Source organism: Crotalus tigris, unplaced genomic scaffold, assembly GCF_016545835.1.
Source record: "Crotalus tigris isolate CLP2741 ecotype Arizona unplaced genomic scaffold, ASM1654583v1 scf7180000017871.4482833, whole genome shotgun sequence".
Lineage (NCBI taxonomy): Eukaryota > Metazoa > Chordata > Lepidosauria > Squamata > Viperidae > Crotalus > Crotalus tigris.
In genome coordinates, this window is record NW_024096690.1 from 2,335,403 (window position 1) to 2,349,961 (window position 14,559).

Below are 14,559 nucleotides of genomic sequence, written 5' to 3' on the forward strand. Positions count from 1 at the left end.
CATTTGTAATTATTCAGATTCTGTAATATGCTCTAACGTCTTAATTTTGAAATAGCAATCATCAGTTAATGAAAAAAAATTCTTCATGAATAAATCTAATATTTATGAATATTATCTAATAATATTCTTATTATTCTAATATTCAATAAATCTAATATAAATATTAAAGCAAAATCTTGCAAAAATTATTTAACTAATTTAAAAAACCTATGTCAACAATTAAAATATTTCTTCTTATTTTACAATACATAATGAAAATATTCAATATAGATGAAGTAATGGGGTTTTAATTAGTATTTAAAATTTGGAAACAGGTAGTAAGATTCTGTACTCGTTGTCATCAGCTATTTTTCTGCCTAATTAAATGTAATTTAGCACTGTTTCAATTCATTCATCATTCATTTCTCAAACTTTAATCAGGTTAATTATGATCAATTTAATTTTTCACTTTAATATTAAAAAGTACTAGCAATGTATTTCATATGTATTAATCTTTGAAGAACTTTGATTACAATTGTTCATGTTCAGTTCTAATAAGTTATTTTCTCACAGAAGCGTAACATGGGTTGCTAACTGTGCATTTGTTTAAGCTAAAACCTGTGCTAAGTTTCAAATTTTATGTATCATTCAAACCACAACAAATGTTATAGAAAATGATACTGAATCAGGTAACAATGTAAAACTATACTTTCAACTGTTTAAGCCTTAACTTCATCTAATTTCTAAAGAAGGTATTTTCATTATCAAATCTGTTTTTGTGAAATATGCTAATTTTTATAGCACAAATATCCATCTCAAAGTTTCACTAAAAACTTTCTAATGTAGATTATCCATGTTATAAAATTTCTGACAGGTTATACACAAAATATGTAACCACATTCACAAGTAAAGCTACTTTTTGCAATTGACTGTTTTTGCCTATGTTGATGGTGTTCAAGTGGTACACAAATGTTAGGATTACACTCAGGCACTTATTACTATTGGTACTATCTTTGCTTTTTGTTATTATGATTGAACACATCATCATACAGGTATTATTATTATTATTATTATTATTATTATTATTATTATTATTATTATTATTATTATTATTATTATTATTATTATTATTATACAAAAAAACCAGAAAAAAAGCAAGACAGTGAAGAAGCAAACCAAAATGGAACAAGAAACAGGAGAAAAAAAATTCCTCACTCTCTGATTTCAGAAATGATTTCTTCCCTTTGTCAACAAAAAGATCTGTTTTGCAATAAGACAAAAACATCTGTATCATTTTTAGGATTATTTTCAATTTGAACCAATATGGGAATATGCATTAGCCAAGGGCTTCAACGAATCTAGCTTACCACTCCAACACTTCTTCTCTTAACATTTGCTCATGCCAGATTTCATTAACATTTAAGAAAATTGGTCTCAGAAATTAGAGGTATATTAGTGCTAAAGCTTGTTTTCTCAAGTCTCTCACTTTAGAAAGGGATTCAATTTTTTCTATAGTGTTTAGGATATTTTGTTAATTCTTTGTATTAAGTATTACTTAGTAATAATTAATTCATATTACATTAATTATTAATATTATTGATATTTTACTAGGTTTATTAATTAATACTTAAGTATTGTAGAACATTATGGTCACAGGGCTGAAAATGAAATAGCAACAAAGAAATAGCCATGCTGCAATAGTCTAGATATGCAAATCAGTTTCAAGATCCTTTGGGTATCAATATAACTAAGGATGCAGCAGGAATATTGAAAATATACAAAATAATTCATTCTTTGCCTTTAATATTACAAATCAAATTATCTTCAACAAAGTACTTACTGTAAAAATAATGTAAATGTATAAAAGCTATCACAATTACCTTAGTGGGAAAATAACGTTTGGTCTTAAACTGCTTGAGAAAAGAAGAGAGGAAAAATGTTGTAAAGAATAATATGACAGACCAAAAAAGAACATCTGGGAAATATGGACCATGATGTCCACAAGCTGATCCAACAAATATGCCATGAAGATTGTTGCATTCCTATAAATATAAACACAAATCAGAAATTGCATTAAGAATATTCACATCTGAAGTTAAATTTGTGTCTATTATAATTTCACCACAAATGAAATTAAAAACTTACAGTTGCTTGAATATAGACCAAACTACATTTACTTGTTAATTTAAAAAACAGTTTAATGATTTAATATGCAAAAATACATAACAGTTTAATAATTACTTCTAACTAGAAAGGCCTAAAAGCTCCATAAAATAAACAAATTTCTTCCCATGTTTAGCGTAATTTATCCTCTGTATGAAAATCGACATTTTACAGATTAGTAAAATGAGATGGACACTTTCAGTTAGGAAATCACAGTTTATTACTCAGAACATTAAAAACAAAGAAGAAAGCTTTTATAGTTAAGAAGGTTTTAACAAGAACAATACTTGGCTACAATGCAATCTGTGACAATACTATTAATTAAACTTTAAGGATGACCACTTAAATGATAACTATACTATTTATGCTCCAAACACTGATATAGAAGAGGAGATTTTATGATTAAGTTCAGTTTGAAATTGACAAAGCATGTCAAGCAAGACTGAAAGCTGGAAGGCCAATGTTAGAAATATTAAAGAGGAAAATATAGTTGGGTTGCATAGTTTAAACTTTAGGGAACTGAAATGAAGCAGAAGATTGACTTTCTAATTTCTGTCACACCAACAATTTCTTCGTAGGTAACAACAACAACTGAAATGTTGCCTTTATACATGGACATCACCATTGAAATTTGATTAAATATATTTTTCTTATACAGAGCTCTATAATAACAGCAAAAACATGGCAGTGCAGACTGTGGAAGAGATTATAAACTGCTCATGAACATACTTCAACTTAAGCCTAAAGAAGAAACCAACCAGTTTCCATGATATAATCTTAAACATATACCATCATTTTCAAGGAGAGTATCAAGGATCACTTCGAAGTCCTAAACCTTACTGATGAAGCACCAGAAAAAATTGAAATGAACTTAAAGAAATTTTGAATGTGAAAAGAGATTGCCAAAGATTAAGAAAAAAGGAAAAACTGGATGTGAGAACAAACAATGAAAACTGCCAAGAAGATAAAAGATAAAAGCCAAGAAAGACAAAATTTTCAGGAAGAAACTTGAAAAATAGTTACAAAGAGCTGTTGAAAGAAACAAGAATCAGTGTTATAGCAACAACTGCAAAGCCACGAAAATTGGAAACACAATAGGAAAAACAAGGAAACCCTTTCTAAATATTTCTGAGCTCAGAAGGAAGTCCCAACATTGAATTAATATTCTAAACAATGCCAACAGATAGTTAATAACCAATTATCTTAAATGTAATTCTATTATCAACATGCAAGATAGCTTAGAACAGGGATGGCAAACTCAATTTCATTGAGGGCCGCATCAGCACTGCGGTTGCCCTCGGGGGGGCGGGGGGCAGGGTGGGTGCAGCCTACTGGGTGGGCATGGATGGAGTGGGTGTAGCCTATTCGGTAGGCATGGCCAGTTCTACATCGTTCATGTCAAGGGTACCTGTGGGGGCCTGGGCAGGAGTGGGACAGATATGAGGGTCTCTGGCAGAAGGGGATGGGACCAGGGCAAGTGCCAAGGCATGGTCCACTGGAGGAGCCTCACCGTTCCTCTCAGGCCATGCGGGGGGCTGAACGGTGGTGCGGACTGCCCGGAGCCCTGGGCAGCAGAGGTCAAATGCCCAGCCTGGCCCTCCAGCACCCATGGCACCAAGCCCAGCCCTACTTCCCCAAGGGTACGCCCAGATGACTTACCTCCTCCTCAAGGCTGCTGCTGCTGTGCTTGCTCTCTTTAGCCAGGTTGCTCATGATGGGTACAAGGGTAAAGTCAGAGGGAGCCCCATTCCCTCTCCATGGGAGGAGACCCAGCTCTGTATCCAAAGCTTCCTTAGCAATAGGATGGGAGACCCCCAGGATAGACCAGGATGAGGGGCAAGGGGATGGTGAAAGGGCATCAGGGCAGGACTAAGGCAGGGCTTCCCTCAGACCCTCCCTCTCCTTCTTTCCTTTCTTCCTTCCTAAGTACAAAGTGGTGGGAAAATATTTGAGATGAGTGAGGGAGAAAAACAGGCAAGAAACGCAGCTGGGAAGATATCACCCTTCGTAAGGAATAAAGAAATGCACCATCGCCTGGAAGTGGCCAGCACATGGCCCTCACCTACTTCACATATCTGGCTTGGTGGGCTCTGGGGGAGGGGATGCCATGAGCAGCGTGAGAGTCAATGTTACCTGCGCAATGCCACCCAGCCCCCAGCCTGCCTGGTTTCGGCAGGCAGCGGGGCACTCTCCTTACAGTGCTGAGAGGCTGAGCCAGGCGGCATGAATCTGAAAAGAAGCATGATGATACCCAGCCCCCAGGCTGTCTGGTTTCAGCAGGCAGCGGGGCACTCTCCTCACAGCGCCAAGAGGTTGAGCCAGGTGGTGTGAAGCTCGCCAGCTTTGTACCTTGCTGCCTGCTGAAACTGGGCAGGCTGGGGGCTAGGCAGCATTGCACTTCTCATCAGTTTCACATCACCCAGCTCAGCTCTTGGTGCTGTGAGAAGAGTGCCCCGCTGCCTGCTGAAACCAGACAGCCTGGGGGCTGGGTATCATCATGCTTCTTTTCAGATTCATTATTATTACTACTACTACTAGTACTATTACTACTACTACTACTACTACTACTGTTATATAACTTATAAATGTTGTCATCTCCTTTCCAGAGGCATATATTGTAATTAGTTTGACAAATTAAATAGTTAAAGGTGATCAAGAGAGAAGGATAGAAATGCAGGTTTGGGGAAGAGAAAGAGAAAAATCAAGAATATTCCCAACTTTTTATCTGTTTTCTTTATTGAAAAAGTGCAGGTTTGTGGGGGAGGCAGGAAATAAAGCAAGGAAAGATTTTGGGAAATTCATCCTGAAGCTGCCACCTTTGCATGCAGGGCAGTTGCAAGAATCTGCAAACTCTAGTAATAATAGTCAAGAGATAAATTGGAAAAAAATGAAACTAAAATGAAATATGAAAAAGAAACTAAATTAATGACAACAAGTAGAACAACAATTTTTAGAACTGATAATTTATCAAAGAGTTAGATAGTTTCTGTCTTTTAGGATCAACTATTGACAATAAGGAAAGAAGCAGACAAGAAATATATCACAGATGAGCACTTGGCAGAATAGCCATGAAGGCCATGGAAAAGATAACTAAATGCTGAGACATGTCTATACCTGTAAAGATCAAAACAATCCAAGCAATGGCATTCCCTATAGAATGGTTTTGCTTCTGTGGAAGCAAAAGTTGCGCTTTGATGAAGTAGGACAGAAAGAATACTTATGTTTTGAACTTTGGTGTTGAAAAAAGATCTTGGGAATATTGTGAAAGCAAAGAAAACAATTGTACTATTGAATAAAATCAATCCAGAATTTTCACTCAAGGAACAAATAATGAAGTTCAGCTTATCCTATTTCATATTATACAAGTTCTGGTTCTGCAGAAAAACCTGTAAAACTGGAAAAGATAGAAAGAAAGAGAATAAGAGGGCAACCAACAGCAAGGTACATGGATTCGTTTGCAGGAGCAATGATTGCATTATTGGAAGACCTAAAGATCAAGTTAGAGACAGATCATCTTGGGGAAAAACTTTGTGATTGTTAACAGTGGACATTGACTTGATAGCTGATACAGAAGGTCCTCACCTTAGCATCACAAATTAGAACTGCAATTTCGGTTGTTACATGATGCAATCATCAAATAAGATTGCATGTAGCTTCATCACTTTATGACTGCAGTCCCAGCATTTCCAATTACCATTCATTGATGATCATGGATTAGCAGAGGGAGTCTCAGATAAGTGCTGATGGTGGATGGGGAAGGCCTTGGGACAGGCTGAATGTCTCATACCTTCCCCAAGCCATATGTCAAATGCAATTTATTATTTCTTTTTTATCAGCTCTGCAATATGAAATTTTACATCACCTTTCAAGACATTCACCTTAACTGTAAAGTTGGTCCATGGTATGTTATCCAGAGAAGTATAGTTTTTCCTCCACAGCTCTAAAGTTTCATTACTGGGATTTGGAGGCTCAGCACATACACATCTAGCAAATTTAAAATTAAGCATTTGAATCAGTGTCTCATATTTATATATTTTAACATTTATCATTATTTTGAAAACAGAATAATGGAAACTAAGAAAATTTGCTATGAAATAATGAAATGACCTAAATGACCTAAAACAGGAAATGCAGTACAATTTCAAAATGAATTGTTTTAATAAAGAGCTAATGATAATAAAGAGTTGATGATTCACTCTAAAAATAAACACTCGTGATCCTTTTCAATATTAGAAATAAAGGCAAAAAAATGAAGAAAAGGAATGGAATGAGGAATATCCAAACAAATAATTTAGAATATGCATTAAGAATAATAATCAAAGAAACAAATAGAACAAGAGAATAATTGTGCTGCATCTAAACTATTGTATTACTTTTTTTGATGAACTATCAGCTTAATCTGGTTCTCAAAATTTCTAGGAAAGTTCAAAGAAAACAGTAAAAGAACATATTTTATTTAAAAATCATACGTACGAATACAATGTCAGCTTATCAAGGTCATTGTGCATATTGAAAGGATATACTTCTCCCAAGTGAAAAAGTTTTTCCAGTGCTTCGTATATAAATATTATGCAAATCAGAGCAGCAAAAGCCTCTTCAGTAAATCGAGTAATGTAACACACAAGGCTGCTTGCATCAGTTGCTACTAACAAGATGCATAAAAATGATGTCCACAGACCAATACTGGTTCGTAAAGAAAGATAAGAAAGTTCATAATCCCTGTTGAAAAAGGCAACATAGAATCATATATTAGTAAAATGATTTATAAAAATAATTTTCACTATTGTAATGCATTCTATTACACACTAATGTTGATATAGATATACACACACTCTACTATGTAGTACAATTTGAGGAGGACTGAATCCTCCCAAGCAAATAAACCTATCTATGGATCAGTAACAAACTTCAAAATACAGATTTTTATTCTATTTCAATAGAGTAAACTCCACTAGTTTTTTTTAAATCTTTGAATTTTTAATGACATTTCAACAACTGAAATAAAATAATTGGAAATTTTAAATTGTAAAGCTTTAAAATCAGGAATAGCAGATCTGTTGCAGAAGCTGGTCTCAGGCATTACTGCTACCTTCTGAAAATGTGTGGTAATAAGACCTTTTTTAATGCTTATGCACCCTTAATTTATGCACTCTTTTTAAGAGCTTCTTTATTAATTCTTTGGTATCAAATTAGGTCCAGAGTTAGTCTGGCACAAGTCAGCTTCATGTTTTTCCTCTCTCCTTCCTGGCCAAGGATATTTCCCAGAAAAGAAGCCACCAGGTCTTATTTTGGGGGATGTCTCACTCAACTCTGGCTCTGACAGCCCCGCCCAGCAGGTCCACTTCTTCTGGGGCCAAAGGAGCAACTTCATTCTACAGCTGCATTCTGGCCTGCATTTTGCAGTCAGGCCTTTCCAGAAGGCCTATGCAGCCAAGTACCAAGCTATGAATTCAATCCATAGCTCAGTTCTCAGCTGCAGAGTTCTTGCAGAACCGAGCTATGGATTGAATTCATAGCTCAGTTCTTGGCTGCAGAGGCCTTCCGGAAAGGCCTGTGACTGAGAAATTCAGACCTGGCTGCAGAAGACGGCACAGAAGAATGGGCCGGCAAGGTAAGTGGGTTCAGGGCATGCAGAGCAGCTCCACATCCCCATCCCAGCTTGATTTTTTTAGATGTGTGCCTCGCCCCCCAAACTAGGGCTTATTTTGGAGGTAGGCCTTAAATTAGGCCCACCCCTCCAAAATCAAGCTAGGGCTTATTTTCAGAATAGATCTTATTTTTGGGAAAACACAGTAGCAAGGTCTCCTGCCTTGAGCAGAGGGCTGGACTAGAAAATCTCTAAGGTTCCTTCCAGCCCTATGGTACTGTGATTCTAAGTGCAACCATAGGGAAAGAAAAAAAAAGCCAAAAAAAACCAACAACAAATCAATCTGACTGCAATGGTGTGATAAAAATCCTTTCCTTTTTAACATGTATTGCAAATAATATGCAAAAATTGCATTTTTGGGGCACTCATGGATACTGTGCTAATTTTCCTGATGCACCTCCTCCCACCATATAAGCAGTGGTGCTGAACCTATAACACGCGTGCCAAAAGCGGCACTCAGAGCCCCAGCCCCGTCTTCCCCCACAGCCCCTTCTCACCAGCCCCCCCCCCCAGAGAGTTGCCTCTGGGCGCGGCTGATGCGGACCAGCACAGCCAAGGACATGCCAACCGGGCAGCAGGGACAAGACTCTGCCCTTTGCCCCGTCGCATACAGGTGATGCTGTGGGGTGCAGGCGGAAGGCGTGGCTGCTATGGTGCTGCAGGGCTGCCTGGGCGATATGCTGTGGCGGGCCAAGGAGCAATGAGTTGACCTACAGATGGGCAAAGGCAGAGCACGGGCAGGGTGGCATAATGGGAATGGCTAGGGCAGTTTTTCAGCACTCGGTCTCTAAAAGTTCACTATCACTGATATACAGTGAGGGGAAAAATATTTGACCCCTTGCTGATTTTGTACACTTGCCCACTGACAAAGAAATGATCTGTCTATAATTTTAATGATAGGTTTATTTTAACAGTAAGACAGAATAATAATAAAAAAATGCAGAAAAATGCATTTCAAAAAAAGTTATAAATTGATTTGCAATTTAATGAGCAAAATAAGTATTTGACATGACTTAGTGCTTGGTGGCAAAATCCTTGTTGGCAGTCACAGAGGTCAGACGTTTCTTGTAATTGGCCACCAGGTCTTCCCACATCTCGGGAAGGATTTTGTCCCACTCCTCTTTGCAGATTCTCTCTAAGTCATTAAGTTTCTAAGCTGACATTTGGCAGTTTGAACTTTCAATTCCCTCCAAAGATTTTCTATGGGATTAAGGTCTGGAGATTGGCTAGACCACACCAGGACCTTAATGTGCTTCTTCTAGCCACTCCTTTGTTGCCTTGGCCGTGTGTGTTGGGTTATTGTCATGCTGCAATACCCATCCACAACTCGTTTTCAATGCCCTGGCTGAGGGAAGAAGGTTCTCACCCAAGATTTGTTGTACATGGCCCCATCCATCGTCCCTTTGATGCAGTGAAGTTGTCCTATCCCTTTAGCAGAAAAGCACCCCAAAGCATAATGTTTCCACCTCCATGTTTGATGGTGAGGATAGTGTTCTTGCAGTCGTAGGCAGCATCATTCCTTCTCCTCCAAACATGGCGAATTGAGTTGATGCCAAAGAACTCGATTTTGATCTTATCTGACTACAACACTTTCACTCTGAATCATTCACTTCAGACGGGCCTGTACATGTGCTTTCTTGAGCAGGGGGGCCTTGCGGACGCTGCAGGATTTCAGTCCTTCACAGCGTAGTGTGTTACCAATTGTTTTCTTGGTGACTATGATCCCAGCTGTCTTGAGATCATTGACAAGATCCTCCTGTGTGGTTCTGGGCTGATTCCTCACGTTCTCATGATCATTGAAACTCCACGAGATCTTGCATGGAGCCCCAGACTGAGGGAGATTGACAGTTATTTTGTGTTTCTCCCATCTGTGAATTATCGCACCAACTGTTGTCATCTTCTCACCAAGCTGCTTGGCGATAGTCTCATAGCCCATTCTAGCCTTGTGTAGGTCTACAATCTTGTCCCTGACATCCTTGGACAGGTCTTTGGTCTTGGCCATGGTGGAGAGTTTGGAATCTGATTGATTGCTTCTGTGGACAGATGTTTTTATACAGGTAATGAGCTGAGATTAGGAGCACTCCCTTTAAGAGAGTGCTTCTAATCTCAGCTCGTTACTTGTAAGGACACCTGGGAGCCAGAAATCTTGCTGATTGATAGGGGATCAAATACTTATTTCACTCATTAAAATGCAAATCAATTTATAACTTTTTTGAAATGCGTTTTCTGTATTTTTTTTGTTGTTGTCATTCTGTCTCTCACTGTTAAAATAAACCTACCATTAAAAGTATAGACTGATCATTTTTTGTCAGTGGGGAAACATACAAAATCAGCAGGAGATCAAATAATTTTTTCCTCACTGTAGGCCCTTGGTCTTAAAACAAATGTAATTTCATCTGCAATTTGATGCACTTTGGTTTTTAGTATTTATCGTTTGTTTAATTTGTTTTTCATATTTATTTTTTAAAAAATATTGTATCGGGATAAGTACCTTGAAGATTTGCTAATGATGAAATCAAGAAGGCAATTTGTAAATTCACTCCTAGTGAATCAAAAATTAATATTTGAAATGATGAACTAGTTTTGTTCTAGAATGCTTGCCTTATTTGCCCATAGTGACCACTCTAAAAGTGTTTAATAATGGAACCCTAAGGACAAAATTTTGATTTCTTGCTAAATTAAGTCATGCAAATATTTAATCTGTTTGAAACAGATTTCAAACAGATTTCACACACTATACTTAAGTGTGCCTTAGAGAAACTGAAGCTAATGGAATGTTAAATTTTTGAGAATGAAAAATGTACTTACTTGCAAAATTTAAACAATATCTTTTCAAATACTAGTACTGGTCCAGTGCTGCCCAATATTGTCAAAGGTTGCCCAGAAAAAAGTGAATAGGCAACTCCAGTTAATGATGCTCCAAATAAAGATTCTATTGCACTCTGGAGAGAGGGAAAAAGAATCATGTGATTCACTGAAGATAAACTCAAACCTTTAATAATGTGTATTTTCATACATTAGTTAACAGCATCAACAATTAGAATATTACAAATATTATTAGCTAAATACATTTTATTTTACATTGTGGATTAGTAATAAAGTGTTCAATATGAAATAGTCCAACTAAGGTGTACATTTATACAAAAACCTAAGGAAAGATTATTCATTTTGGCACATTAAATGACAAAAAAGAATGTTATAATACATGTAACATACCAAATCTAATTAAAGTAAGAAAACAAGGATAAGTTTTACTATATAAAGAAAGCATGTTTGTAACAAACCTTTAACCAAGCTGAGCATGAGGCTTGTATTAAAACATGCAAATCATAGAACTGAAAAACTGACTGAATACAACAGAACAATGATGATTCAATATTTAAAAGAAATAAATTGACAGTAGAAATAATAAACAGATCAAATACTGTAGTTATTATACTATCCAGTAATGCATTTTCTCAATTACAGTGTTCCATAGATGCCCAGCAACTATCTCCCCTTTTATTTTCTATATAAGGCAGGGAATGGGAGGACTTAAAATTATATTTTTATGTATTTTAAAATACCAAAAGTAATTTAAAATATTCAAATAACCTCCCATTTAATTACTTTGATATACTTCATAGTATTAACACAACAAAAACATTTTCTGGGCAAATATAATACAAGTTGCTACTGTGTACACTAAAATAATCAATAATCACAGATATGTAAAGGTCAGTGGGGTTAGATTAGGGTTGGGCACAAGCAGCCCTTAACATTTACAATCATACTTCAAAGGTACACACAATTTAGTCTGGGCTTATCAGTGAATTAACCTTAGATATTCAGATCAAATATATTGCAGAAATGACAGCTTTGGAGATACAAGAAAATCACATGTACTCAAGGCATGTTTCTTAGGTTATTATGTTTAAAAACAAAAGTGCAAGAACTAATGTACTCATGCACATCAAGCCACTGAAGGGAGCAAACAACTCAGACAGCTAGAAAATACAGTATAAAGTTTTTTAAATGTACATTAAGAAAGAACATTTTAAAAGTCAGTAGCTTTATGACATACAGTTAAACTACTATTTAGCAACAAATTATGCTAAATATCATCATTTTAGCTATGGATAGTAAGCTATGTATGATAGTCACAGACATTGGACATCATATTAACCAGACCATATTATAGTATAGAAAACTAGCTCTTTATAAGGAAGTAGAAGGCAGACTTTTTATGAGTTTTTGAAACCAGGATAATATAACATATACATCTAAAGGTGTCCAGGTATATAACAAATTTAGTAAAATTCAAAGTACTGATATTGTCCTAGACAGCAAAGTTAACTTTTCAATATATACGAAAGTAAGTTTAAGGACTACAAGGTCGTATACTTTAAATTCCACAATGGGATAGGTATCCATTTTGTAGAAGGGGGGTATGCTCTTTTAGTTATAAAAGCTATCCATTCCAAAAACTGCAGGGGGGGGGCATAACAATAATGTAATGAGCAGAGCCAAATTTTATACCCTCTTTGCAAATTTGAAATGTATCCATTAAGCAAATGTGTTAATCAAGCTGTATGGAAGTTGATATAACTAAGTGGTCCTCTATTTTCTCCCAAATGTCAAAAGTCCTATAGCCAAAGTTCTGCTATATGGCTGCCAAATTTTATCAAAGCAAACTGAGAATGTTCTAGAGATGATAAACATGTAATTCAGGACAACATATGACTCAAAAGCCATAGATTTTTCCACCCTGTGCATAGAAAAATACATTTATACTGGCATATTATATGCCATAACATCTTCCAAAAGTAGTTTCACAAGTGCCAGTTACAAACTTAAATGCTGAGCACAAGTAACTTATATTCAGTTATTCCATTAATGTATATATTTAGTTAATTCATTAATTTGAAAGCTAGGATAAACCAACTGTTATTATGGCTGATACACTTGAAATTATCATGAAAATGTAATAGTTGACCAAACTTGTTAGAGTTCACATTCAAATTTTCCTTAGAAATATATTTTTCCTCTGGAAATAGAAAACAAATATTTTAAAACTAAACTAGATGTTACATACATGCATTCAAATCCAATTATTTCTTTAGAGTAAATCAGATTTAAGAGAATTATTCTGTGTGGAGAACCAGTAGGAAAGGATGTTTTATCATTTTTCTGCCATCTTTTCTCTACTGCTATATCCCCAGAAACATTTAAGCCTGGACTTGGGTAGGTGGGGAAGGAAAGATAGTGGTAAATGGTTTTCACACCAAATGAAATAGGATAGGGAAATTCATGATAGAGAAAGGATAAATAATTCTCATATCTCTTTTTGAAAGTTTTTTTTCTAACAAAAAGAATAATTTGAATTTTGTTACATGCATGTGTGCATGACACAGTTTAGCTCAGAATGCTGAATTTTTATTTACAAAACATTTTAAAATCATATTTTTATTTTATTATTTCACAAAAGAAACAAGATCTCTGACTTAGCATTCTTGAATATATTATGAAGATGTAACAAACATTTTTTTCCCATTAGGTTAAGGCCTTTTAAAAACATACAAATGAAAGTTGTTTCTCAGACCAAGAAACAGATTCATCAAGGCAGGATAATTTTTACCTTAACTGTGCATCTCCTCCTGTTCTCCATTTTTTCCACATATTTGAGAAACATGTATTATTGGGCAGGGCTAGTCAAAAGGATGTTGATAAAGGTCTTCAAATAAAAGTAGAAATAAAGGAGACAAATGAACACAGTCACTTGCCTCTGAAAAGCTAAAATCCTGGCTACTACCATTCTTTGTACTCACTATTCTGCCTTCTGTAGCTTCTCCAAGGAGCCCTCCAAAAGTGATTACAGGAGACATACAGGCACAGTATAGGAAAAGAATCGAGGCCAGACACTGCAGACTTAATGCATCCTTGAAGTCACTCAAGAAAAAAGATGTTTTCCTTTTGATGTCAAGTATCAAACCACCAAAAAGCCTAAATAGGTGAGATGAAACTCATCAAACTGTACTCTATAGGACTCCAGAATTTTAAAACTATGGGACACACAAGACTGATAGTGCAGATTTTTTAGCATAAATTAGCCTTATATTCCAAACCTATTGACAATACAGATGCAAACATTCCAATTTCAGCTATACATTCTCAATTGAGTGAACTGATATTCTGATTTATGTATTTTAATGGTAAAGTATCTACTGTTAGTCTCTGGGGTCTTAAATGAAAACATTTTCAGGTCATCAACTTCTGTATTCAGTATCAGGTTTTGTGTATGTACGCCGGTTGCAGTGAATAGTAATATATGCCTTGAGTAATTTTAAAATCGACTTACATACAATCCTGGTATCTAATATTAACTATATTTTTAAAGATATAGGAAGCTAGCTGCAAGTATTTGTAAGCATTGTTTCATTGTTTATAAAATATTGAAAAAATTAATTTGGTGATTATAAAGTATTCTTTGAAAAAAAAACGTTTAATTTTTAAAAAAGCTGAGTTACAATGCCCATTATTTTTATGTTTACACTTGAGAATGAAAAACAAAACAAAACAGATATTCATCCTGAGGAAGATGAAGAACTTTTGAGATAAACTGAAATTTAAAATCTTCCATTTGTCAGGGTTACCTCTCCTTTAATAATGGTATTCAATTAAATTTTAGCTCATCTTTAAATTTTAGGCAACCATATCTTCACAAGGATTTTCCATATGAAGACATTTCAATAGAATTTAGCTTACTAAAGATATTAGCCCTTTTCTTTTTT

At 35.5% G+C, this 14,559-nt stretch overlaps 1 protein-coding gene across 12 annotated transcripts in view; it reads right to left on the bottom strand.

Moving 5' to 3' along the window:
- Positions 1-14,559, bottom strand: part of SLC4A7 (solute carrier family 4 member 7) — a 115,196-nt gene that overhangs the window by 20,326 nt on the left and 80,311 nt on the right. For all 12 annotated transcript variants that reach the window (XR_005556756.1, XM_039343735.1, XM_039343731.1 and 9 more), the window contains 5 exons: positions 13,597-13,771; positions 10,598-10,731; positions 6,616-6,861; positions 6,021-6,126; positions 1,860-2,021 (listed from right to left, as the gene is read on the bottom strand). Coding sequence is in view for 11 of the 12 variants with exons in the window: in XM_039343735.1 (XP_039199669.1) it covers positions 1,860-2,021; positions 6,021-6,126; positions 6,616-6,861; positions 10,598-10,731; positions 13,597-13,771 (823 nt within the window). In the remaining variant the exon portion in view is untranslated. The remainder of the gene's footprint in view (positions 1-1,859; positions 2,022-6,020; positions 6,127-6,615; positions 6,862-10,597; positions 10,732-13,596; positions 13,772-14,559) is intronic.